The 27,427-nt window shown below is 44.7% G+C and overlaps 1 protein-coding gene across 1 annotated transcript in view; it reads right to left on the reverse strand.

Moving 5' to 3' along the window:
- The window catches only part of LOC143179334 (cell adhesion molecule 2), a 48,974-nt gene that overhangs the window by 13,657 nt on the left and 7,890 nt on the right, over positions 1-27,427 (reverse strand). Inside the window, exons 2-3 of the mRNA XM_076378517.1 lie at positions 11,796-11,871; positions 3,410-3,536 (exon numbers count right to left, since the gene is read on the reverse strand). Of these exons, the coding sequence (XP_076234632.1) occupies positions 3,410-3,536; positions 11,796-11,871 (203 nt within the window). The remainder of the gene's footprint in view (positions 1-3,409; positions 3,537-11,795; positions 11,872-27,427) is intronic.

Here is a 27,427-nt window from a genome sequence, read left to right on the forward strand (position 1 = left end):
TATTCTGCTTTGAGCAAATGTATTTGATTAAAACTCCTGTGTACACACATACCTGTACAAATAATCTTCTACGTGAACTTCGATTAAAAAGTACATATTTATACACTATGGCTGCCATTTTACACTACGAGTTAACGATAATATTCGTCGATGGATTAAATGTCAAAACCAGAACAAAATTTATTTGAAATAAGAGACTATTTCAAAGTTAATATGTTACAAAATTGTTTTATACCTCCATAGGTATTTAATAATTAATTATTATTTGCTACAGTTGATACATAAAATTGTTGTTATTCACATATTGAGTGTCCCCGATAAAACTCTACGAGGTGATATTTCCAAAAACACAGCAGAGATCGATTTAAACTTTTTTATGTTGGCTTATTGTAAAATAATTTTCACCAATTAATCAATCTTGTTTACTTATTCTTTACTGTTTCTACCCTTAAATCCATGATCCTCTCCTAATTCCATAGTGACCCTAGTCTTATCCTCTAGTCCTGATCCACGCAACAGAGATCCTCTGTTTCCCCATCCTTCCTGTAGTCCCTATGCACCCAATTTCTAATCCTTTCGTCAGTTCCCAATTTTTTTACTAATTTGTAATCTACTGCCAGCGTATATTAATCTCGTCGGACACAGCGAAGTCAGTGGAATAACTCCCGCGTCAAGCCTCGAACGCAATTTTCAATTACGTCTATCACTTTCTTTCCATCGTATTTTAGCATGTAGAATCATCTCGTAAAATTTCTGACACTTGTTGTGGAATACCCTACAATGACACAGTGTACAATGAATTTTCATATGAGTATGGATATTATAATTTTACAAAAATTGAGTTCTAATCAAGAAGACATTAAGGTTTACTTTTTTCTGCCTCCAAATGTTCTACACTGTCCGCTATAAGTACTCGTTCAGTGAGCAAGGGAAAAGGAAACCCCTTATCTGAAAGCAACCTGACAACAGCTTCTTCATCTACAGTTTATCATCAGTTTAAGTGTTGAGTTTGAAGAAAAATCGAAGCTGTGAAGTTTTCTCTCTCGGAAGTGGTCCTTCACGTACTCAGAACATCACGTTCAACTTTCCAACGCGTGGACGACATTATCACTCGATCAGAGCGATAACTCGAAAGGCGGTCAGTGCGGAAAGAAATTCGGTGGCTGCAGTCGAGGGGACGGAAGAATATCGGTGGAAGAGTTCGAGCCACGGAGAACCGGATGAAAAATTTTTAGATAGCAAAATTAAGGTGCGTTAGATAACGGGGCAAAGAGGCGAACAAGAGGGAAAATTAAAAGTCGAGGGGCGGGGGCAGAAATATACGACTGTACCCGTTAAATCCACTTAATTCCTGCTACTCCAATAAGTGTCACGGGAACGTAGCCGGGACTGGAGGGTGAAAAGACACGCTTGCTTTTGTCCACGGAGAAATTTCTTTGTCGATATCGGAGAGCCATTGGACCGAGCCAGATTAATAGCCGTGCTCTCCTCTTCTCGATCTCGAGAACGGAGCAAAGGGATGAGCCGATTCGACTCACGTAATGCTCGTTACGCGTCGGCCGATATTAACGAGCGTCGAGGAAAACGGAACTTTCGTGCCTTCCAAAACGTGAATCGGAAGCGGACGTACCGTACCGAGAATAGTCGAGTCTCACGATCCGTTTCGCCTTTCTCTTTCTCGGGAGGCCACGGGGGCTGACTCGCGATCCGAGAAATCGATCGTTCGGTCAGCGCTGCTCGCCTCGCTCCATTCCTCTTACTACCTCGTCGCGACGGCCGTTCTCCCAGAGACTTTTGTCTCGGCAGACATGGCCAACTCACCTCGCGTCCTCCCGATTCGTCAAACATTTATACGGGACGATAAAAGCGACCTCGTTTCTGTCGCAACGGGACGACGCGCATCCGACACGTATATATGTATCGATACGTATCACCAGCTTTATGCTTTCCTTCCCGCCTCCGACCCCTTCCTACCCTTACTACCTTTCCCGCTTCCTTCGAGGAGAAACATACTCTTAGAGCGACGTCGAATAGAATTCGAACGCGAAATTGAAAAGAAGCTGATGCGTTCAGAGCTGTGACGCTTTGCATCTTGCTTCTTGCTCTAATGCTTGCTTCTTGCTCTAATCTAATAAAAAAAATTAAGTTCCCTTGATATAGGCTTACGGATCACTGAGGAATTTATGGCGAGAGACATGCTTCTTACTATCATATCGATGCATGTTCAGAAATGGTCAGTTTAGTTTTACCAAAAGTAAAATGCTTTGTACACAGCAGAGGTCGAAAAGTTTGTGAAAGTAACTGTTAATAACAGTTATGTAAAAGTTCTAACAATAGCATTTATGAAGAATCGAAATGATGCTGTAACTGTTATGACTGGGAAAAGGTTCCGGTCGACATCAATTCCGGTTCCGGTTCTACAGTCTATTAATGTATATTGGTTCTTAAACGATTATTTGTCGGTTTTGAAACGATTCTATATCAGTTTTGAATCCGTGCATTATACTGTAGATTCAATCATATGGTTCAAAGGGAACATCACTGCTCCCGTTTTTATTTTATTATATACATATATTCGAAATTTGTAAAAGGAAGCGATTTCGTATCGACCCTTCATGTTGAAAAATTCGTAGGAAGTAGGTGTCCTAATATTTTTGAACGAAAGTGTGGATATACTCGCTGCGAAAACGTAAAAGCTCAATAATAAAATGGAAACTTGAATCTTTTAATATTTGAATCTTTAGATGTTCGAATACTTGATTTTGAATTTTTGAGTGTCTAAAAATTTAAATACCTCTGCAAATATTTGAATATTCAAATATTCGAATTTTCAAATATTCAAATATTCGAATTTTCAAATATTCAAATATTCAAATATTCAAATATTCAAATATTCAAATATTCAAATATTCAAATATTCAAATATTCAAATATTCAAATATTCAAATATTCAAATATTCAAATATTCAAATATTCAAATATTCGAATATTCAAATATTCAAATATTCGATAATTCGAATATTTAAAAATTTACGAATCAGAGTTCTCTCATGCAGAGAAAATAAAGAAATAGGTAAGGATATCACTCATAATAATAACTTGGATGAAAATAATAACTAGAAGCAGACACTTCAGTATTTCTAAGAAACGATCGAGCCGTAACGTTCAACTTGGAAACGTCGTATAGGCTTTCGCGTGTTACTGATACGGTTACCTATACTCCGCGTAAGGTAATAGTGGATGAACACACAGAATGAAGGAACGAGCCTGAATCGTAAAGTATAATAGATGGAAGAGGAGGGCCTGAGACGCGAGGTTTACGCGGAACGCGGCAATGCGGAGGATCAGATACTGAAGTCGTGGAAGAGGATGCGCGACGTAGCGGGACACAGGAGGGCTTTCGACTCACGTCAACTTGAATGCCCTCAACGCGATAGCTGTGCTTCGTGGGTTCCCCTCTGGGCAGGTATCTGTAGAATTCCTCGTGATCCTTGTACCATGAAATGGCGTAAAGCTTGTCCCTTCCTAGGTCGTATCTGAAACAAGAGAACAAACGAGGCGCGACTTATTACTGCTGAGATACACGCGTGCAAGTCTCCGCTTGCTTGCACACGGTACGCGTCGAAATGATGTCGTTCCCCGGGTAGCGTACGGGGAGAGAGGCGGCAGACGAAAAGGAACGATCGAAACGAGACAGCGGTGCATAGTCGGCAATCGTGCTAGGAGTGTGCTGGCTCGTAGGTATGCGCTTTAACGTGATTGCTACGATGCCCGGCACGGAGGAGCGGACTGGTCGGTCGCGTGACGAGCCCCCAACGGGGGAAACTACAATTACGGTAATTGATCAACATCCGCGATCGAAGCGTACCGACGAGACGCGCCGCGGAGTTTCATCAATTTGCTAATCGAGTCCTTTCTCTGGTTATTGGTGACGGTAAAGGGGACGAAAAACTCCCGGAGGATTATCGTTCACGTTCGTTCACGAGATACCGGAAATCTTTCGACCCAGATAACCCTGACTGCGAGAAGGGAAGGCGCGTGCCCAGCCAGAGGCACTCGCCAGAGGCACTCACCAGAGGCTTGATTCGCCTGGATCGGTGGTAACGCGGTCATTTTCGGTGCCGCAACGAAATCGGATCGAACTCCTGCCCCCACCTAATCGCCGATTACTAACTCGATTAGTTCTCCGATCGAATCGTCGATAAAATCATCAAGCGCAACAGGCTATTTCGCTCCGCCAGAACGGGGTCGCGGTTCGAGTAATCGGCGCGACAATTAATATTCGCGAAGTAATTAAACGGGCACGGTTATGTTCGGCTACGTCGGGAACAATGGAGAATCGTCGCGTCGACCTTTTCGAATATCCCTTTCTCTAATCTTCCTCCCGCAACCTCCTCGCGTTGCTGTTTCAATCGCCCAACCCTTTAGCTTCGAGCGTATACGTATACTGGAACGATCTCGTTAATGCGCGCTACCGAAACTCAACTGTCGGGAAATCCATTGGGTAATTCGAAGAAGCAATTCACGCGAAAACTCGCTATCGAATCGTAGATAAATTGGAGGGCAGCGAACCATCTTGTTTCCAGGGATGCTCAGCTTCTTTCTCTTGACGAGGATATTGATAAGAAGGTAATCCTGAATTAGGGAACGAGTTTGATAACAAGAAATTGCATTCTCCACGTGAAACGTTTCTATTTAACAGAGTGAATCTCGCTTGCAGTGGAATTCTAGGATGCATTTTATCATGTCATTATTTAAACCGAAAGAATTTAATTGTAATTTCTCGTTCTGTTTTTGCTCTCAGTCACTCTTATTCCTTCTCATTTTTCTACATTTCTATAGAGTGTAATGGAATTCTTTGAAAGAAGGGTCCAGCAATTTAATTTCTATAATTATTTAGGTCACGCAAGCTGTACGACTCCTTTTCTTGTATGTTGACCGGATATGTTCTATTCATTTTAATTTCTTAAATAATATAGAGGAGATCAGAGTCTTTAAATGAAGTTAACGTTTGAATGTTAACTCTGTCTATAATAATATATGTTATGTTATATAATGCACAGTTATATTTATTAACAATTTGTTAAAAGCAAATTTCAAGATACTTTCTGCAATACTGATGGATATTATTTGTATATAACATATATGTATATTACATATTGGTCTACCTATATTTACCGTAAATCAGACCGAGTTTCTCTTATAACACATTAATATGAATGGATTAATAATAAGCACATTATGGTTAAACCATCAATCTGTTGAATGCAGGCAATTATACACAGATAGCAAATACAGTTTACACATTGCGTATCATTTGGTTTAAAAATTGAATTCTGTTGTTTATGGGGTTCTGTGTAAGAGAATGTTTTCAAATAATTACTGACTACAATAATGACCCTCTACATAGTTATAATACTTGTTCCAAGACATACACATATCTCCTTAAATATCCCTATACTCCACACTCCTCTAAAGTATCGACCAATAATTAAAGTCAGAGGTAGCTGGTCTAAAATTTCGAAGCCCTTTAATTAGATGACGAAAGGGTAACTCGATCCTTCTCCCCATGAATAGGAAGGATGAGTGCTCGCAGCCAATTGCTCGGTTGCTTATACCAGGATCGTTGCATCATTGCGGAGAGGCACGGTCGTGTCGTCGCATCGTCGCGTCGTTGCATCGACGTGCCCAGGGGGAACATCGTTGGGGGTGTTGGCTTGGCGGCGAGGGTACTGGTGGCGTCAGTGCCGACAGTGCCACCGTTGCTGTCGCCGTAGCTCCCCAGTTCCCAGCTGCAGCTACTGGAAAAGGGATTGCCGCATTCGAGCGTAGGTGCACAATTTGGAGGGCTGCGTCGTGGGATTGATTTGCATCCTCCGGCTCATTTGCCGGGTCGTGTCCTGCGGGAACTCCTCTCTTGCTTTGCTTTCCAGCACTGCTCTCAAGTCTCACCACCCCCTCACCCCGTCACCTTTCCATTTTCTTTCCCCTTTGCGGCTGCTTTCCCAGCTTTCCCTTCCGTGGACCCTTCCAATTTTCTCTTCCGTCGTGCCTCGTCCTTTCCACCCGCCTCTCCTGCGTTGCCTCAAAGTTCTCCGCCAGTAAACGCCAAAGCGAAAATCTTTTGTTTCAACTCGCGGACGTTGAATACTCTCGTTCCAGCTGCACGAGTAGGCGCTGTCGCATCCACTTGTCGCAGCTTTCCACACCGTTACGCAACGGCGTCCGATTGGAAAATGGGCGTCGTTTCAGCGTCGAGCCTTCTATCTATCGTCGAATTCGCGACTCGCAGGTTAACGCAAGGACGCTTTGCAAGATCCCCTTTTTCGACGCGAACGGAGCTTCGAATTTCAACGACGAAGGAGCCGCGTGTCCTCCTATTAAGGCGAGCGGATTAATTCCTTGTTGCGTCCGCGCGTAAAGTGCCCCTCGTGGTAAAATTTCACGTCGAGAGCCTTCGCGAGTCTCCTAGGTGGACAGTGGTGGAAGAAGGGAGGAAGGGAGGAAGGCAGGATCGAACAAAGCTCGAAATTTGTAACCAAGGACTTGGCGGTTCCAGGGAAAGTTCGCAGAAGAAGTACGGCTGGTTGCGGTCTGGTCCGAGACAAACTCCGCTTTGATGCCGCTCGTCCAGACTTCGCTTTCAAGTCAAAGATCTTGTCTGGCGGGATGTCGCGTTACTCGCGCTCGAAAGAATTCTCTCGGTTCCGTCCGCGCTGAAAATTCGACGGTATTTCCATGGCGGAGCCAGAGTAACTGCAAGGGAACGTCCAAAACGTCGAATAGCGCGGAACGTCGGCTGGAACGGGATGGAACGGAACGAAACGGAAGGCGACCGAAGGAACGCGGCACGAGGGGTGTAAGGGGGACGACTCAGCGGATAAACCGACGAGCACAAGCTCGCTGAGGACGGTAAACTAATTTGCAATTTATACCTACGCGTCGGGGAGCGATCACGTCTCTTTGCTGCGACGCGACGCGCTGCAGTTGCGTCTCGACGCTCAGCTGCCAGCTAATATCAAAGAACCTTCCAGAGTATGCTCTCGTCTAACCCTTTCGTCCCTACTCCAACAGCGCGACGCGACGCCTTCCGCGAAAGAAAACGCGACGTCGAGTAGGATAACGTTCCGATCGCTGCAGCCAAACAAACGCCACAGCTTCCCTCTGCTCCTCTGCAGGGAGCGGGAAGCACGATTACTTCGAGCGAATCACGCCGACTGCTAGTTTGCCGGTAGAAACTCAAACTTTAACGAACGCGTCGCTGCGTTTTCAAGCGAAACGTCAACTCGGCTTCGAGTCTCGTTAACTACTTAACGCGTCTTCTGTCTTTTCGTTGTGCCTCGTCGTTTCGGTCGACGCGACGTATCGCGACGGCCCGGCGTCGAAAGAAAATGAAACAGTCACGCGAATGATGTCTGGAGTGACTTATTTCTGGAACGCACATACTTGCACAGCGTCTAGCTGTTAAAGTTAAAGTCTGCTTTTAAAAGATGGATATATACTAGTTGTGTAAATGACTATATTAAATATAAAAAGCGTAAGGCTACTGCTAGACAATGCATTAGGAAAAAGAAACTTCAGAGAATTTGCAGCGAGCATAAACTTTTAAGTAGATGCATCGTATGTTTGGAAATAAGCTCCTTCAGAAACTGCACGACATGGACGCTCCTGGGAATATTATTGATTTTGTAGACTTTTTGACATATGCATAGACTGTTATGTTTACTCTCAACTCATCAAGCAGAGTAACGAGGAAGATATCTAAAGGCTTGCTGCAAGGTGGAGTACTCAGCCCCTTACTCTACGATATTTATGTTAAAAATATTGACTGTTCTATTCTTGTAATGTTCTACTAATAATTCCAATAGGGGTTTTATAGCTTAATAGTAATAATAAAAAAAATCTGTTAAAGTCAAAGCGAAAAGAAAACGGAAGGGAGTACACGTTCAGGGTTCGCGATCGGAAAACGCGTTTCTGTTGGCGATAGGCAGCATCGTTGGCTTCTCAGAGACGCGAAGGTGTGAAACGATAAGGAAGCAAACGCGTCCCTGATCGAAGACTGCAAAAGGCAACGCAAGACTCTTCTTTTCATGCGATTCCTCATGCTGTATCGCGGATCCGCGCACGCTCCAATTTGCTGCCGCTTCGCGCACTTTTCACCGTCTCGTTTACGACGTTACGTGAAAAGCATACTGCCACTTTGAGGCCGCGATAGGTGGAAATGTAAGAGGAGCACTGGCTCTCATCTCGCCTGCTCCCCATCCATCGGCCGCGCTTCGATCAACGATTGCCGCGAACTCGCAACAGAAGCAGTTTTTCCTCCCGCAGGGCAAAACAAATCGCGATGCAGCAACACTGAGGAAACTTGGAATACAATGTCGTGCCGTTGCGTCCCTCGTTTCGAACTTATCGAATTTTAAATCGCAACAGCGGGACTCGTCGATCCCATAGACGAATTTTATTTCTCAACTTTGGGATCCAATAGTTCTCCGTGCGTCGGACCAACGTGCACGAGATATAGGATAGTGGTATTTCAGGTTTGCTCGCAAGTGAACTAGTCTGTCACGTTTGTTTTCTGTAGCATGCATATGGAAATTAATAAAAGACCACAGAGGGAAAAGGACAAGTTACGGTTTCGATTGATGGCAGACTACCAGTTTCAAAGTTTGAAGGTACACACACAATCCATCATATATTGACGAAATTGTCTCTGTTTTCGGTTTTGGGGTTAAATGCGTAGTTTTAAAATCCCTCAAAAATTAAAAAGAAATATTATGTTTGTATTAGATATTCCTCCGATTTTTTATAAAATTTCGTGGATTTATATTTTTTCATATCAGTTTTATCTTTGCTTCTTAAAATAGTTACTTACTTTTTAGTTTAGGTTGCCTCGAACCAAAAATTTTGTTTCTATAACTCAATATCATTAAGTGTAATAGCTCGATATTTCATAGTTTTTAAAAAACACTTGTGTTACGCACTAACGCACGCCAACATTTCCAACCCACTCCGGGGTTGTATCATTTCATTCCAACTCACTTGGATTTCAAGTCAAGGGACACTCGTAGTCGCTCGCTTGGAACTCGAGTGATCCCTTCAAGTTCCTTTGTCTCCCTTACGTTCCATAATAGCCCCGATCTCGCGAAAGTGCTTCCTTTTCCGGATACAGGACCCTGTTTGCCTGAGCCCAACGAATATGCAAGAATCGACGTCTTAATTCGAAAGCCAAGTCCAATTTAGGCTGCGCGTGTCTCGATAGCCGTCGAGACAATTTTTCCCAGAGTTCCTTCTGACGCGAAGCATCCTCCAGTACCCAACGGTCGGCCTTGTTTTCTTGGGTGAAAAGTCGTTGAGCTCGCGCCACTAATTAGAATGCACGTTCTGACTGGCCGTAATTGTAGGACGCGCTACGTTACAACATAATTTCATTACGCTTTAATTAAGCACCGATGACGCGCGCGACTTAAAGATTCGAGGAACACGTTCGAGGGAAGGACCGCGTCGTGTCGATCCGCTGTTTTCGGTGCAGCCAACGGGAGAGATTCAGCTCGACTCGAGCCGAGCTCCAGTGCCCGTGGCCCGATTCCAGTGTTCGATCGAGCTTCGTTAATAGAGATTCCGTGACAGCCGTCGTTTCCTGCCGGAAGAAACTTCGATTCGATGACGCTAACTGGACTCGCGTAATTACCGGTCAGACGACAGCTCGCACGCCGAGGGATGGTCAACGTCGAAGGCCAGGGCTTTCGGCCGAGGCGAAACCATTCCGATTCCGATTCTGTTAATTTGCTGGATCGACCTTCGCGCTAGGTTCAGGCTGGCTTGAGGCGATGCGCCGTCGGAGCTTATCCCTTTCGAAGTTTACTCCTAAATTCTAAAGATAACTTCAATGACGGATTCAGAGACATACACGTTCAATGGTACAGAATATTCGGCTACAAATGGAAGAAATTTTATTAGCTTTTACGAAATTTCTCTACAGCTATGAAAAGCGAGTATGTACCTTTTTTAATCCTCGAAGAGTCGATTCTGTATAGGCTAATGTCGAATTACTTTTGACCCATAGCAGAAATATAGATGTTTCAAATCTACTTTTTTAAATGAAATATTATCTAATAGTGCTTCCAATATGTGTAATACTAACAATAAGTAGAAATATATTCAAAACAAACATGAAACTGTATGTTTATAAAGTGTAAATATTATTCATATTGGTACCACTTTATTTATCATTTTTTACTCCGCTCGTGTGATGTTCTCGTTAAATTGCCAAAATCATAAAATACTTAAATCCATTTCGAGAGTTGCGAGAGTACAGTATAAATAGATGGTGGCATAGCTTTATTTGTTTGCTTAAATGGATTTATATTCACGTGATTTTTTAAAGCAGCCTGTTATTAACAAAATCCCAATGTAAACATAATACTATTCGGCTTACTCGTTTTCATATTTTTTTACTGTTTCTCGTAATATTCATTCACTTTTGCTTTGGTATGTGTAATAATAATGTTAATGCTTTCGTCATTCATAAACAGTTCAAGGTAGGGGACTGCTGACTCGTATCAGTTAACAGTATTTATATGTATAATACTTCACTACCATTGGAAGCAATTAATTTCTATTTATGTCCAGAAATAATTTAATCTCTGCCATCCTCTTCACCTCGATCTTATTATCGAAAATATGTCATTGCAAGAATTTTGTAGGTCTATATAAATAAAACCAAATTTAAAAAAAATAAAAGGGATCCAGCATCGGTCGGGCAAGAGTTGATAAACGTAATTTTAGGGCCGAACCGCACTATCGATACACTCACGGTCTGCTCACTCTCCACTCTCCGTTCGATCAAATATTATTACATTGCTTTTAAACATAGAAAAAGGGGTAGTTTTAGAAAAATGTAGCTTCAAGAACTGAGTGCGGGCGAACCGTAAGCGTATCGATGGTGTGGTTCGACCCTTATTATTCTTCTCTTATTCCGACGTTCGAATTCACTCCTTAAAATTTCCGTTCCTTGTAGTCGAACTCCTTGCATGTAGATCGCAACTTTTTTCGATCGTTTGAGGTTACTAGAACGAGCTCTGAAAGAATTTCAAGCGCAACGATTCGGTCTGAAACCCGCGAACGAGTTCGAAAGGGATCTCAGGGGAGCCGAAGATCGGCCGCGAACGCCTCGGGACGCATCTCTGGGCGGGAGGAAGTTTCCCCGCTCGGATTGCGGTCTACGATATTGCGAGTATAAATAAATAAAGCGCGAGGAGAGCGCAAAAGTATCAAGATTCCCAGCTCGAAGGGATTGCCGCTGATCCATCCCCCTCGTCGTCTTGTTTTTAATTTTATTTACCGTCTCGCTCGGACGCTAAGCGTAAACTCGATATGTTATTGGCTGGCATCTTATCGATGTCTTTACGGGTTCTTCTCGTCAGGTTTCCTCGACCGTAAATAAGAGAGAAAAATCGTCCGACATCTCCTTCACGTCTCTTTCCCTGCGGTTTGCTCGGCCCGAGGCACACGTTCGCCTCGGCATGCGGCGGATTTAATCGTCGAACGCCCCGTGAATCGATTTATCTTACCTGCTTCGGCTTTCGTCACCCCCAAAAAGCGGCACGGAACGTCGCGTTTGAAAGCAATTTCGATCGTGGCATGCGTTGGCTCCTCCGCGGCTCGCGATCTATTCGCATCGATCGATCGATCGAGCGGGACGGGTTGGACGAAAGGACTTGGAGGATCCCTTTGACAGCTGCCGTCCCGTTCGATGGGGCAACTTGGTCGCCGGCAGGGCGGCCAAGTATTCTTACCTGCACTCGAGTAGGGCGCTCTTGCCTCTGAGAGTGTACGTCGGGACGCTTATGCGGAGCAGCTTCAGGCCGGCGACTGCAACATAAAGAAGAAACAGATTTTCAAACATCGATGTAAGCCGCTTTCCTCGACGAACTGGCTAATGGGAAATCGAGGGAAAGTCGAGCGACTTTCGACGCGGGTCTACGGGAAGGAGGGGCGAGTCTCGGAGAATTCGAAGGAGCGGTTCCAGGGAGAAGAGATTTACCGTCTCTCCTCCCCTGGATTTCTTTCGTCTCGAATCCGCCGAACGCTTGACCCACTAACAGCGACACAATGGAGGCATTAAAAACGGCGCCCTTAACGGTCGCTCGGTCCCCACGATATTTCGAGGATAAAATCTCGCGATGACCTTCGTCCACTCGAGCCGTCGACGACGGAGAAAGGAAGAAAGGCTTGGAAAGTCGTGGCTCGATCGAGTGACCGGGAGTGGGACGAAGGGCGCGAGCGGCTCGTAGGTACTAGATGCTCGAACAATGCTCCGCAAACTCCATTGTGCCGTCCTTTGTAGCCGTCCTCCTTTCCTTCTCTCCCTTTTCGTGGCCCTCTCTTGTAGGTCAACGTCGCGCGCCCACTAACCGTGGAAAACGCGTCGGAATGCAATTACCCGATTCGATCTGTCCCCGTGTCCTTTGTTCGGCTCGGCCGCCCGTCGCGGTGTACCGAGCGACGGCAAACATTTAACGACTCGCTCGGCGGAACCGTCGCGCCACGCCGCGCCACGCCGCGCCACGCCGCGCCACGCCGCGCCGCGAGGGCACCGACGACGCGTCAGAACCTAGGCGCGGCCGAGGAAACGGCTAACGCTCGATTCCGAGTGGGTAGTGTTTAATTAAGCGCGCGCGATGTTTTACGAGGACGACGACGTCGGGGACGGCGCACGTGGCCATTCCGGCTACCGGCGGCCGACCTTTCCCGGATCGTAAAATATACCGTCCGTAATGCGCCATTACGCGAGTCCGTGCGCCAACTGGCAGCTGAATTCGCCTGAGTTATTCTCCCGGGGAGACACAATTTTTTGCACTTGTCTCAATGTGATTTCGAGGCGACTAGGTGCTCGTCCACGCCGGATGCCCCGCGCCAGCGCAGAGTCCACCGTCCGAACCACTGTTTCGGCGTATCGCGGCCGGTGATATTTCGCGAGAGTAATTTCCACGCTCACGGTGACTTTTGTCCGCGGAACCGGACAACCGTTTCGCGTACGTGGCTCGCTTGTAAGTTACTCTTCCAGAAAGAAACGCTCTCCGTGGTTAATCTCTTCTATGGTCGTACCGCTTAATCCTCCACTCACAGACCAAGATGCATTGTCCTTTTAATTGCCTGCGCTACGATCTTAACGGACTCGCGAGTGCCAAGCGGCCCGACTCCGCGTCCAAATTACGCAAACGTGAAAGGATTTTTAAATCGAAAGTGTGTTCGCTGAGCTGCGCGAGTTAAGGTAACTTTGTCCCTTTAGCAGGGTGTTTCAGAGGCGCTCGTGGTGGTGTAGGTGAAAGTAACTGTCACTCGAAAGTCTCGTTCGTGTTATGGTTTTGAAAGGAATCAAGCTTTACTTAGAGAAGGGTGTTATTCGAAACATATTCTGCTTGGAAAAGGGATGAATATGTACACGTATGAAACAAGTGATCAGGAAGAAGGATGGTAGAATATTTGCGGGAAATGCACTGTGTAGTAGTTTTAAAAAACAATCTCCATTCTTGCGAAAACTGAGTTATCCGATTATCCGAAAAATTTAATTATCCGAACAGAGTCTAGCTTAATTGGTTTGAATAATCGAGGTTCTATTTCGTAGAAAACCTAAGGAATAAAGTCCGATCAATATAATTTTCATCAATTCAGATGTACATATAGGTAGGAATATGTAGGATAAGCGATTTTGATCTGTATTTTTGCGCTTCTATAGAGATCTGTTGTAATAAATTGTTTGAATAAAAACACTCAAATTGCATTCATATCTCCTGCGTAAAAGTTCTATATAGGTACATAAAATAGTCAATATTTTAACCAATAAACCACGCTTATCAATAAGATTTTCTGTAAAAATCGGCTATAAATGTTAAATATGAAACGACATCTGAAACAGCACAATTTCAATAATTTTCTACCACAACCACTTTTGAACATGAAGAACGAGCATTGTTCGCACTACATTACGTCACTCTTAATACACCGCAACGAAATAAAATCAACGAATTACTGCAGTCACGGTATTGCAGTTTATTAGAATATCCAGCATGCGCCATCGATCTTGCCCATTTCGGTTTCAAACGAGGGTATATCGTTTCGCTGAAACGAATTCTCTTGAGAGGAGATTCTATACGTTAGAAATATCAAGTCACCGGTATGTCGGGACATAGGAAGCCATTGGAATAGAAGATTTTGATAGGCCAACGCCTTCCAAAGAACGTTAACCGAAATAATGCAGCACAGCGACAGTTTTCAATAAGCGCTCTTCTGTCCTGGCCCCATCTGCAAATAAGCCGATTTCATACGGTCCGGATTGCGTCGCTGTCAGAAACGCGAAAAGAGCGATGCACCAGGACGACAATCCTGTCAAAAAGTTGGGAAAACCTCAGCGGCGTTGGACTTTGGAAAGTTTTCCATGGTCGCACGACGCGTTGTTTGAAAGATTCGCTTTGGTGACTCGACGCCAGGCGATGCATCCACGGAATCGAAAGTTTCTACGGGCGAACCTGCCGTCCCGAGTCGAAGGGATCGATAAATTATTGGGAACTGTCAAGGGACGGAAACTCTCCGAACGGAGACTTGTTTCCCCGAAAAATGTTGCGCCCCGGCCCGCGAAAGGAGGCGAAAGCGTTTAGCACGGTGCCTCGGACGGACGCAAATTCGATATCCGCGCACTGACGAGGGTTAAATTAGCTTTCGACCGAATCGGGAATTACGGCAAATCGATAACTCCGCGCACAGAATCGCCGTTTCGACGTCTCGTTTTGGCCTCGTGGCGACTGGTCGAGAACGATCCTGGCTCACGACAATAACGTCGCTTCCGGTGTACGCAGCGGGCTCGGCCATTGAATTAGAGTGCCCGCGGCGTTTCGAGATAAGCGAGTTCGGCTCTCGGCCACTCGGCTTTTGGCCGAACGATCGTGACGCGGGTCTCGAGTGCGTCCTATCGGTCGCCTTCCTCTCGCTTTCTCTCCGCTCAGAAATTAATTGCATGCCGGTTCGACTTTGAATAGCCTCTCCAAGTCGACTCTTCATCTCCGACTAACTCGCTGCATTCTACGCGAACGCGAGTTCCGCAAGTTCCGCGAGCACACTTCTCTCTCCCTCCCCCTCTCATTCTCATTCTCTTTCTCCCTCTCGCTGGTCTGCTCTTCACGATGCCTCGCGAACGATGCTGGGTGTCGCCGCTTGTCGCGCAACGGGGCTCGTCTATGCCGCGTCAACGTTCCCCGGACAATCGATTTCGTCGGCAAAGTATCGATTCGAGAGCATCTGACACGTTCATTGAGTCGTTGCGATCAGCTACCTAACTGTGTGAGAGGGAAAGAGGAACGATATTGACACTAAAAGAAATTACTGTTAGGGTACTGCACTTCTTGATACGTGGTATTTTAACGAGGTGACTGTCGCTAGTATAAAATGTTGAATTTTCATTTAATTGAGTAGAGGAGAGACATCGTCTGACATGTAAGGTAGCCGACAAGTGCTACAAATTTTATGAGATAATTTTACATATGAAAATGAGACATGTAGAAGATTGAGAACGATGAAGAAGCAACATCGAGGAATTTTTATTACCGTTTCATGTATCTTGAAAAAGTCGCCGCTAGTTACCGAATGTTTCTCTAGGTTTCTTTGCGTTTCTGTTGATAGGCATAAATGTCGCCATTAAATAGAAATAAAACCCAATTCAGGAACACGTTGCAACAAGAGGCGTTTCGCTAGTCTCGTTTCGTTCTCGCTTCTACGAACGCGAACAGTGGGGTGGCGATATTCTCAATTCGAACTTCTCCAAGGGCAAATGTAAATTAGTGGTTACTGTCGTTGAGTACGCGAACCTCGAAACCGCTGGAATACGCTTAAATTCGAGGACGCGCGTCTTCAGTACATAGCGAAACAAAAGCGAGACATGGTCCTTCCTGGACACAACGATCGAAGCGAAAATTCGTTGGGAACGGTCGTTAATTTTGCGCGAATTAACGTAACGAGGTATCTTCCTCGGGATAAGCGCATCCTAGCTCGAGGATGCTAATTAAAACAGCCCCTTCTTGCCCCGCGTATCTCAAGCCGATTTGGTTGACTGACGAACTCGAAATTAACGAAACGTCGTTGGTGAAATGCCTCGTAAATCTTTAAAAACAGTTCTAACGGTCCACAATTTTGCGAACAAGGGAACAATACTTGTCCTTGTTTCTAGCTATAAATTCTTTACAACAACTTTCTTTACAAGTTTTTTGCATGAACTGATTCAACGTGTTACATGTGCATAAAAGAGATAAAGAAAGGTAATTAAAATTGAAATTAAGCTGATAGTAATTTACTTTTATCTGCTATGTTGTGTCCTATACAGAAATTATAGAACGCGAGTATAACATATTTCTTAAGTAACTCCACAGAACTCCAGAAAGTCCAACTCCGACGTGCGCGCTAGCCACGATGTTGGAGAACGTGTGCTGAAGTACATATTGCCATATTTTCTTATAAGGAATTGTGTAACCAATCTCATATTATGTGCTAGAGCACCATCTTGTTGCAGGCATTGTAAATTTAATCGAATTTGTAGCAGCACGTCATACATATCAATCCTTTCACTCTGTTTAAAATGTGACATTTTATGTATTATAAGTTGTAAAACTATTATAGGTTTTGTGCTCGTGTTAGAATAAATTATCACGAAATAAGGGCGCGCTTCTGAATACGTATGTGCTTTTGTTATGAAAACAAAAAGAAATGGAGGAACAATGGAAGTGTTTTTAACGTTATCATGAAATGTTTGATTGCGAGCATCTGCTTCACTTAACACGTTGTTGACGGTATACTGTGAAATAGATTTTGCCTCAGTTCCCGTATTTTTTTTTGAAAACGTATCAAATATGCATGTACCTACTCAAAACAGTATAAATACTTCATTAAACAAAATTTGTAATTGAAAAGTGAAAGATACTAATTCACGTCTCCCGTTCACAACGTATTAACACGTTCAGTACTGATGATGTCAAAGATATCAAGCGGTGAACGATCCACGAGGACAAAAAAGAACAAAGAAAGAAAAGATTTCAGTATGTAGGGTAGAACTCTCTAAAACATTCTGTACTGAATGTGTTAAAAGAGTTTCTGGAATTACTTCACGAATTAATTATTTTTTAAATATAGTACCTTAATACCTTTTTACGTAGAATGAAGAGATGATTAGATTTATACGATACCTACATGTTTACATTTACAAAAATATGGCAGCTACAAAATGCACATGCATTGAATCATTCATCTTTTCACTCTAATATCTTCTTCTATCTTTAACCAGAAAAGAGACATAGCTTGTTCTGATTGTGTGAATTCCTCGACATATTTCGATAATTAGTCACTCAGATAATTATCGTTTCTGATAAGTGACGCCCTACTGCATTTCATTCTCTGTAACGTATACCACACTTCATATTATAGGATATCTGTCCGAGTACTCTAATAATAACAATAATACCACAATATTTCTACGAAACAGTGAATTACCAATCCAAATACTCGCAGTGTCATTTATAACCGCATAAATCAATTTCATGAACCTAACCGATCAATGGCACGCTCAACCGCAAACAACCGAAAAGCATGAAGACAAGGTTGCCGTGAGTTCAAGCGTGCACTCTCGCCAGTGTCGAGTAGTTGAACCATGGTCTGTTTACAGCGATTAATCGAAGCGTTTAAACGCGTAATTCCCATTTTCCACAAGTTGCCTTCTCACTAATTTGAAAACCAACATTCAGAGGAGCCCACGTTCAACGGCATTCCCGACCGGAAGGGCTCATCCTTACCAGCGGACAGGAACGATCAACGACGAGCCGAATGAGACCGTGGCCCAATAAAGAGAACCACTCGGACGTCCGAGGAGTCGTTATCTTATCCCATAGTAGCTGTCTGAGTAGGAAGGCAGTTAGTTCGTATCTGGTCACGCCACCAACTAAATTCCCCCTTACGTACTTATCGCGAATTAAAGCGTTCCTCTAAAGAAGATGCCGTGCCAGAGACACGGAAAGGTAACGGCGAGCGGTCGGGTATTATCGCGTTCGGATGAGTTTCACGCGACCGCGCAACCGTCACTCGACATTAACGTTTCCATTATACGCTGACGTCCCCGCGCCATATTTATCTGCCTAGCCACACTCGTTCTCGATAGAGTCCGACGAGATAGAGGCAGTACCTTCCGAGAGCTTCGTCTCTTCTTCATCCCTCTCTCTAGCAACGCGAGCAGTCGCAGTGCCTTGGTCCCGTGAGCTCCAACTACGAGTAGACGCGCCAAGACGATCGTACCGAGCCGTAAAATAGCGATAAAGTGCGATTTGTTCCTCGTCGTAAGGTGATCGAAAGAGCAGAGGTATCTCGGAGACGTTGCGAGTCTCGATGGAAGTCCAGACGGAAATCGAACGAAGCTCTAGAAAGATCGTTACGTCTGCTTCTCGGGTTTCCAATCGGGCAAACAAGCTCGACGAGGAGGATTTATTAAGCGTGGTCCCATAGCGTGCACGGTTACGTGCGTGTCTACACGCGGCGCTGCGGCGCGATCGAGGAATAAGTGGCTGGCAGAGAATGTGTCCCGTAGCCCGCGGCCGGACAATCCAGTGAACGATATGAAAGCGCGCTCCCTCGTCTCATATCTCTCGTGGGCGGCGCGTGTACCCTTCTACGTGTGCATTCGTCGGTAGTCATGGTGATAAATTTATCCACCGATAAGAGCCCCCGATTTTTGTCTTTACGAGCCTCAACGGGCCCCTCCGGCCTAGAGAAGGGCTCGCTTCCGGGTTATGGCGTGACTGCGCCACCCGCCGCGTGTTCCTCGCCGCGACGTGAAAGGGGGAAGCGAAAAAAAATGGGCGGAAGAGAAAACGAGAAAGGGAGAGCGGGCTCGTGGCGAGAACAGAGGACGTACGGAAGGAAAGAGTCGGCCCAAACAGTGCGTCGGAGGTAATGCTATCGCGGCACATTTCACCCTCGAACGCCTGTCGGCTGTGCGAGGGTGCCGACCGTTCCTTCCACGAGCCACAGGACGCTGCGAGGGGTAACAGCGATCGCTGGTGACTGATTTTTCGCGTATCTCACCAAAAACGATGCTTCCCTGCCTCGCGGCGACGCGGTGTCGTCGAAGAGGCGAAGCGGAGGGAAGAGAAAACGGAAAGAGGATGGCGCGCGGTACCGGCTGATTCAGCAGAAACGCACGATGCAACGAGACATTAATATTAATTATCGTGTAGAGAATGACGCGTTTGTCGTGTCACTCTTTTCGGCGGAAACGGGCTCGGCTTGTCGTGCCTCTTGAGCGAGGGCGGAGGCGGGATCGAGGACGCGCGGAGGACCGTCGCTACCCTCGATTCGATCGCGGCTTTCGAGTATTCGCGACGCGATGCTACGTGCCAAAGGGGGACACCAAGTGGCCAGGTTTGCCATTAATTACTACCGCACGTTTTCAAAGAGCCACTGACTAAAACATCACGCCGAAGGACCCTGAACGTCCTGCGAAGTTCTCTTCCAGAAGGTCGAATAAGTCTCCTCGCTGGAGCCAGTCAAACCCGTAGTCCAGATTAAATATTAAACGACTTTACATATCGATTCTCCGTTGGACCAATTAAATGGAATTCCTTGTCGGACGATTCCCTTTCCCGTGATCATGTAAAATTCTATAGTATGTAGTAGTATTTTCGACGAGTATTACAATATTTATAAGGGGGAGGAAACAAATCTTTATATAAGTACCATTTCTCTGTGTTTATGAAAATAGTCTACTTATGAAATATTGTAGAGGTTTACTAAGGTTTACAGAATTATACTTTCGCTCTGTTTACAAATATTTGTTATACCCTAATAAACAAGGACAAACAGGGCATACGTATGTTTAATAACTGTTTATAATAGACTTTTTTCATTGCTATCAGGTGCTCATATAAACAACACCTGAAGTGGGTCCCACATATTATGTTACATCCTATAGATTAGAAAGGCTGATGACGCGATTAATAAGGTCGAGTGCTTCATATTTATAGGTACTTAGATATAATCTCTTTTACTCCATATCTATATCCTTTTTACAGAGAGTCCCTAAAGAACATCCCTGATGTAAACACTTCTTCCACGATTTCCGAGTTCCGTGCCACTGAGCAACGTGCTCGGCTAACCCAGAAAGGGATAAACGAACGCGTTTGGAAAAAAGCTGAGAAAAGTTTTCTCGTTGGGTTGGAGATGAGGAAGGAATCAAAGTTTGACCACGTACCCCGAACTAGTTCCCAGCGTGATCTCGAAAAATAACGCGCGCGAGAATTGCTCGAGAGAATAGGTACAAAGAAAGCCCGCTGTAGATAGCGGGACGCAATTAAAATCAATCATTCGATATTTATGGAGAGTTCCACTATGGGAGGGCGAGCTTCGGGCAAGTTCCATACGGCACCATGTTCCCCGAGGGGTACTACGTTGCTTCGGTACACATAACCCTTCCATTTCCCGCGATAGGATAATAGCGTAACCGTGGTGTATCGTGATACGTAGAGGAACGGAGACGAATGACGAACGTGGGTGTATGTCGGTGTGTGCACGTTCGTCCGGCTGCCTGTTCGCTATCTCACCCCCTTGAAATCGCTTGGATGGAAAGAGTTGTCGCAGAAAGAGAAGAAACGAGGGCGAGAAGTGAAGAACACAGTGCAAACAGTAACCCTTGGTTTGTAGTCGTATAAACGAGTTTGGCCAGTAGTAATAAGAAAAAGTCAACCACGACGATGAAAATGAGAGGAAATGATTTTCTCCGACGACCAAACGCCAAGAGATCCTCCACACTACCACTACACCGAGTGTTATGGATAGCCCTGTTTCGCAAACTCATCACACCATCATATCTACCTTCCCGTAATTAAACTTACATCCGTTTAGTAAACATCGTAACTTAGCACGCTCCTGCATCCACGTCAGATTCCAGGCATTGTCCATGCATACCTGTCGCAGAGCTTTGGATTCTACTATGCGTCCTAGTGTGTCATATGATTCCTGCAACGCCTTGTTTCGCCCCAGTCTTTTCCCCTCTCCGCTCATAAGTCGCCCGTAGTTGTTCACTCTAATTCACTCTCCTCTTAATTACCCTATTTGTCTTACCGCTTAAAAAGCCACGCTTAGTGTGTTTTTTGTTCGTTCTGGGCGTACTGCGTCGCTACGCTGGCTGGCGAGGATAAATTACTATTCCACCAATTACGCGCAACGCATTTGTCTTCGCACTATCTAAATCTGAGACAGAGGCCGGGTGACGAAACTGACGCGCAGTGTTCGTTCGTTTGAAAAATAAGCAAAAGCACGACGCGCAGTGGCGTTATCTTTGGCGCGTTCGAAGCTCTTCACCGTTTTCGTTGGTTTTTCAAAGCGGATTACTCGATTAAACGGACGAGCGTCGTGAACGGCCGAAAAGAGTCGAGTGCAGCAGCCGAGCGAAGGGTGGCAACGCTCGACCACCCGACGCATTTCAATGTTAAATGAGAGCCGGCGATGGGTAGCCACGCTGCTGCTGGTTGCCGATTACGCTCCCCGTGCAGAAATTTCCATTTGGGATCGTGCGCTCGGTTCAGGTATCGCGCTTCCGCGAATGGAACCACTTTCGTCGGTTTCGCGATATTCCAATGACACGTCTCGAAATCGTATCGGTAGGATAACTGAAACCGACCAACGATCGCGCTAGCTGAGGTTTAACGCGACGACTCGTATGACCTGTAACTGCGACGTGTCGTCATAGCTTCATCGTTTTCGGTTCTACTGATAGACTCAACGCTAACGAGTGGTATAATATTGAACAAGGTTGAGAACTGGGCTTGCATTTTGTATTGCGACAGCCCTGTTAGATTGAATAAGGTAACTATGGGTCCTTTAATTCTTGAGGGAACTCCCAATCGAACTCTATCCATATGGACAATTGTTGAACTTCGTGACCCATTTTCCTCGAAACTACTGAAGCGATTTCAATCAAATTTTCTCTGAGTATTCTACGGATAGTATTAAATAAATTGAACAGACAGTTCTTTTCAAAATGTTTTTAGAATAATTACAGGTTGCTTGACGAAACGTTTCAAGAGTGATGAGTGAACATTACTTACTTACCAAATCTCTGTAATATATTTAATAAGTACAGAGCATTTACTAGAAACTATTTCATTAAGTTTGGTTTGTTAAATTCTGAGAAATTCGGATTAAGTTAAGCAGTGCATAATGATTCATAACAGCGTAAAGAGGTAACTGTAAATAAAAGTATCGAAAGCATGCTTCAATTTTAAATCTAGTGTTGAACCAGTCAATTAAGTCTCTATGGATGGAATATTATTAGCAGTCGAGGTAAAAATGCTGTGTACCTATTTCGTTACGTTTTCATGCGTATTTATGAAGACGCACTTCATAACCCTAGCCACGGAGCCTTCTACTTCATGGTACTCCTCAGAATAAAAAGCTGTTCTCAACAGTACTCGTAGGCATCCCAGCGCGGACCAACGCTAGCTCGCTAGCCGTGGGCAAACGAGAAGAAAACGGCAGAGGACGAATTACGGCGAAAGCATGTTCGACGTATGGTTCGATCTCGGGTGGACGCTGAGGCGTTCGACGCAGAATTCGAAATCGCTTTGGATGGGAGCCAGCGTGGGGTCGCGTCTTTGGTTCGATAGAGCGACAGTGGGAGTGCGCGCTTCTCCGCGACTTTCTATTGTTCGTCGGCGATGCGTCTTTTCAAACTTTAAAGACGTCCGGCGGCAAACGGGGAGCGAACGGAAACGATTGTCGGGGAAATTCGTCCAAGTAGAAAAGAAAGAATTCCGTAAGGCGAACGTAAAGAAGGGGAAGCTAAGGTGAGCTAAAGTTTAGCTACGAAGGGAACGACTAGAATAAGCTAGAACTTCGTTAAAGTGTTGCCGAAAGCATTGAAAATACATATTAGGTACTATGTGTTATATCTGTGGTTATAAGAGAAAATGATATGAGTTATATATTTTCGTTTTCGAAGCATAGATATTTAAAGTTTTCATCTTCAATGTCTTATGGACTTGTGTCTTCTTGAATTTTTATTTTTGAGTGATACAATTATTTTAATATCCTTTCTCCTTTCTGCAAATACAAATTCTATATTCAATATCTCAATTACAACCTTGACTCGAATTTCTTGAAAATGTGACAGATAACGTTTTGTCTTGCAGCTTCAGATATAATGGCACTCTGCTACATGAATATGGATAAATCTTCCGATTTTGCTAAAAATCAATGAATAGCTTTCATACAATATTAAAATTCCAGTAAGTAGTTTAGTAAATTGTCAAACACACCATGACAGATTAAAGAGACATGCTGTATTGGATAATCTATTAATGTACGTATCAAAAGGTCTACTTAGCGATAAGCAATACTTCGATAAACAGTGATAATTGCAATAGTACCACTAAGGATAGTAATTTACCTGTTTCAGTGAATAGGACAAAGCACTGAGTGAAAAGACACATTAGCTCTCTAGTTTCTCCCAACGGAGCAGCAGAGTCTCTCAGAATACGATTACCGCGCGAGCGTTGAATGGCAACGATTCGACGTGTCGAATCGATGGCTAGTAGGAAATTAAAACATACATGGTCACGTTTCCTAGCGACGTTCCGTGCTCGGCCGTATATCCAAATTTTCGTGCACAGTAACGCAGTAGGGACGAAGGGAAAAACGAGTAATTCGCGGTTGTGCTCGACGAAGAAAAACGGGGAACGAAAGGACTTTGCGTTTTACATGGCATGGTTTTAAGCCCTCCATGCTCTCCACGCTCTCGCACGTATTCATCGTACCACGAGCAATGAAAGTATTATTCCTAATTATGCCAGAATATAAAAAATAGTAATGCCACTTTTAGCAGGAGTTCGCTTCTGGCTACGACACTGTATTTTGCGACATTACGAGGCGCGTATGCAGTCAAGTCTAGTCGTTGCTTTCCTCTTTTTTGACTCTATGTACCTCATATCAGAGGAAGAATCGAGACAAAAATCAGGAGGAGGATTTTCGTCGTGTCGAAATTTGTTAGTAAAATCGACTAAAATGAACATATTTTGCTCCAAGGCTGGAATTTTCTATATCCATCCGACGGTTACAGCTAGGTGCTAACTTCAAACGGACATAATGTTCTTCAATATGTATGTGGCTCACTGTTTTACGGTTTGTGTATCGGACGCAGGAAATCCTATTTCATGGCGAATGTGTTGACAATAACATGACGTGGAATTAGTTCTACACACCTCTTCCAGTTCCCCGATTGATCTGATGGCTAAGAATAGAATGAAAAGGTGGATGCAGAGAACGAAAAAAGAGAGGAGAGCATTTCGTCCAAGACCTCTTAGTCAACTTGTCAATAAGGCTATTTTAAAGACTGTATCTCACTGAAATGCAAGAATAGTCAAGTCTGGTCAGAAGGTACAGTTGTAAGAAGAAAGATGAATCTGAAAATCCCAAGTTGAAATGGAAAATACTCATTGGCCGATTGTACATAATTCGCAACGATTAGGAAACGCGCGAACTCGCTTCACAACACTCAATGACGAGCCATCGTTTATATCAGGTTGCGTCGAGCAGACGCAGTCGGGGAAAAAGGGTTCGAAGAGAAATCGATTCGAAACCAGCCGGGGTGAGCGTTAACGATTTCACGCGGCGGCACCAATCGTTTTATCGGCGAATTAAGCCGAATTAAGGCTGGCCCTAGGGGACGAGCACGCACGATTTCACGCGCGCTAGCGCTCTCTTTTCCATTGAATTTCGAAAAATTGTTTTATCATCGTTTTCCCCATCCTCGCGATATCTGTTGCGCCAAAGTGCTTTAACGCGTACGACCCATTCAGGAAAATTCGATATTCTTTTGACCAGCTGCAGCGACGAACCTCTCGATTCGTATTTTCCTCTGTATGTATGCTCGCACACGCGACGATTCGCAGGGGAAAAAGGGAGTGCTCCGTCCGGAGGCAGAAACGAATTCGAAGAACCTGTTATCCACGGGAGATAAGAGTTTCCCCAATTTTCCAACTAACACGAATACCCTTGAAAATAATAGAAATAATTCGTCGGGCTAATTTCAGGCTTTTCACTTTTGTTTTTCTCTAGGCGCATTTAGCCTCGGACAAAGAACGATGGAACAGCGGGCGTGGCGGAAAAAACAAAACCTGGTGAATTAATTAGAAATGCACAGCGTACCGTGCACGAAGAAAATACGCAGCGGTTACGATTTAATGAGTTCGCGTTACGTTCCGAATTGCGGGACGAAATAGAGCGATTTCTGAATCCTAACGCGAACAACGACTATTCGAAACCCAGGAAATGTTAAGAGGAACAGAAGCATTGCGTGTCGTTCCCTCTAACAATAAAACGATGGTCGTATTACTTAATGGAAATCACAATCCTGAACGCGTGACGGGGACACTGTGATAATTTCGACATTTTCGTTGCAACCTCCATTCTGATCACTTCGTTAAAGATAATCCCATACAGGGCACCTGTTTTTCATTGAAAGTTCACCGTCCCGCGTGGCATCAATATTTTCTGGTACACGGTTGACAGGCTCTTGTTTGTCGGGGCTCGTGACACGAGTTGCGAACCACGACGGCTCATCATTCGAACTTTCTCGGGCGACGTAGCAGATCGAGTTTATCGGGAAACTGAGAAATTGCACGGGCGAATCGGTCACGAAAATTCGAGGTCTGCTCCCATTCTCTCGTTTCCCGTCTCTGTTTCCCTCGCCATTCTCGTTTCTTTTTTTCCGAGGTACCTGTGTACGCGCGGAAAATTAGAGGATCCGAGCAACGAGGAACTGGCCGGGGAACTCGATTTACATACCTCGGCGGGCCTGGATCGCGTCGGATCAAGTTAGCAGAGGCGACGAGCGAACTTAATTAAGCGCGTGCGCGAATCGTGGTTCGCGGTGTACACGTGCCATACACTTCGTTAAATTTTATTCACCGTAATTGTGGGACCGCGGCGAGTCGGGGCTCGATTCGAGTCGAAGCGAGTCGAGTCGTCGCCGGGCTTCGCGCGGCAGTCTCCTCTTTAATTACATCCCCGTAGCAGCTCGAGGCCGCCTCGCCTCGCCTCGCCGAATCGACCCCTTCTGACGTCGCTGTGTACACCGGAAGTCGACGCGCGCGACCGTTGCGTATCGCTAAACGTTGCCGAAGCCGGAATACTTCATACGACACTGAGAAAGAGACACCCTCTCCGAGGCGGATCTTTTAACGCCGCTCCCTCGTTAGTCGACTGTTAATGAGAAAAATCTTCGTTAGCCGACGCTGTAGCGGAACGCAGGCTCAAACGAGCCATCCCTGTGCGCGACTGTCGCGCGCGTGCCGGATGACCCGGCAAGGGTAATGGTTTGTCAGTGAAAAGGACAGCCGCGAATGGAAAGCGAGTTTTTATTCTGCCCGAGACAGAATTACCTGACAGGAGGTTGCGTCGTCGCGTCACTGTCTTTCGCTATTTGCGTTAACACTTTGCCGACTCGGTCGAATCGCGCCCGACTCCTGTGCGCCGGATGCTGCCTGTTCCCGGTTCTGTCAATACCGACTATCTTTTCATATATCTCTGCGCTCGTAACGAATTGATTTGTGGATAATAATTGGAGGCTTTTAACGTGGCTAATGGACAGTATTCGTTATACCAGAGATAAGGGAGAATAGAATTGACTTCAGCGTGCACTGGTGAATTTTTGAACAGGAACCTAATTAGTATAATGACGGATCGTCGAACAAAAGATATCTGACCGATAGTGCGCGTTTTGTGGAGTGTTTTAATTAATAGAAACGCGTATGCTCTGCGTACATATGCCACTTTTTTCTATACGTACCTACCTACATATTGCTAAGCAACACTTTAGTACTCTCAGAAACTACCTTTAGCACTTAACTAGTACTATGTGAATGACATTTGTATGCGAACTCCACTTTTAATGTTTGCCGTGGATAATAATCATAAATAACTTACGCAGATTAATAAACTAAAACGCTCTGAATATTCTGTATACACTGGCAGACAGAAGAAAGTTTAAAATTGATATTTCTATGTCAGTCATTCAGATTCTAAACTATTTAACTCTATAAAACAAAAGGCAGAGAAAAATAATGAATTTTGAAATTGTGCTTAAAATAAAAGAACTAAGTAGTATAACAGTGATTAAGAGATAATTACCAGTTAAGCTTTAATTATCTTTTACTGTGGAATCTCATTATATTATGCTATGAACATTATATCTGTGGTTATAAGGCAAAACGATATAAGTCATACTTTCAAAAAATTTGAGTTTATACCTTAGACAATATCTGCAAGATTGAATTTGTATTCTTAATAAAATAGTGCATTAAGGGCACTGTTCCTTTAAGAAGCGAGAATATAATACAACGTG

Source organism: Calliopsis andreniformis, chromosome 5 (assembly GCF_051401765.1).
Source record: "Calliopsis andreniformis isolate RMS-2024a chromosome 5, iyCalAndr_principal, whole genome shotgun sequence".
NCBI lineage: Eukaryota > Metazoa > Arthropoda > Insecta > Hymenoptera > Andrenidae > Calliopsis > Calliopsis andreniformis.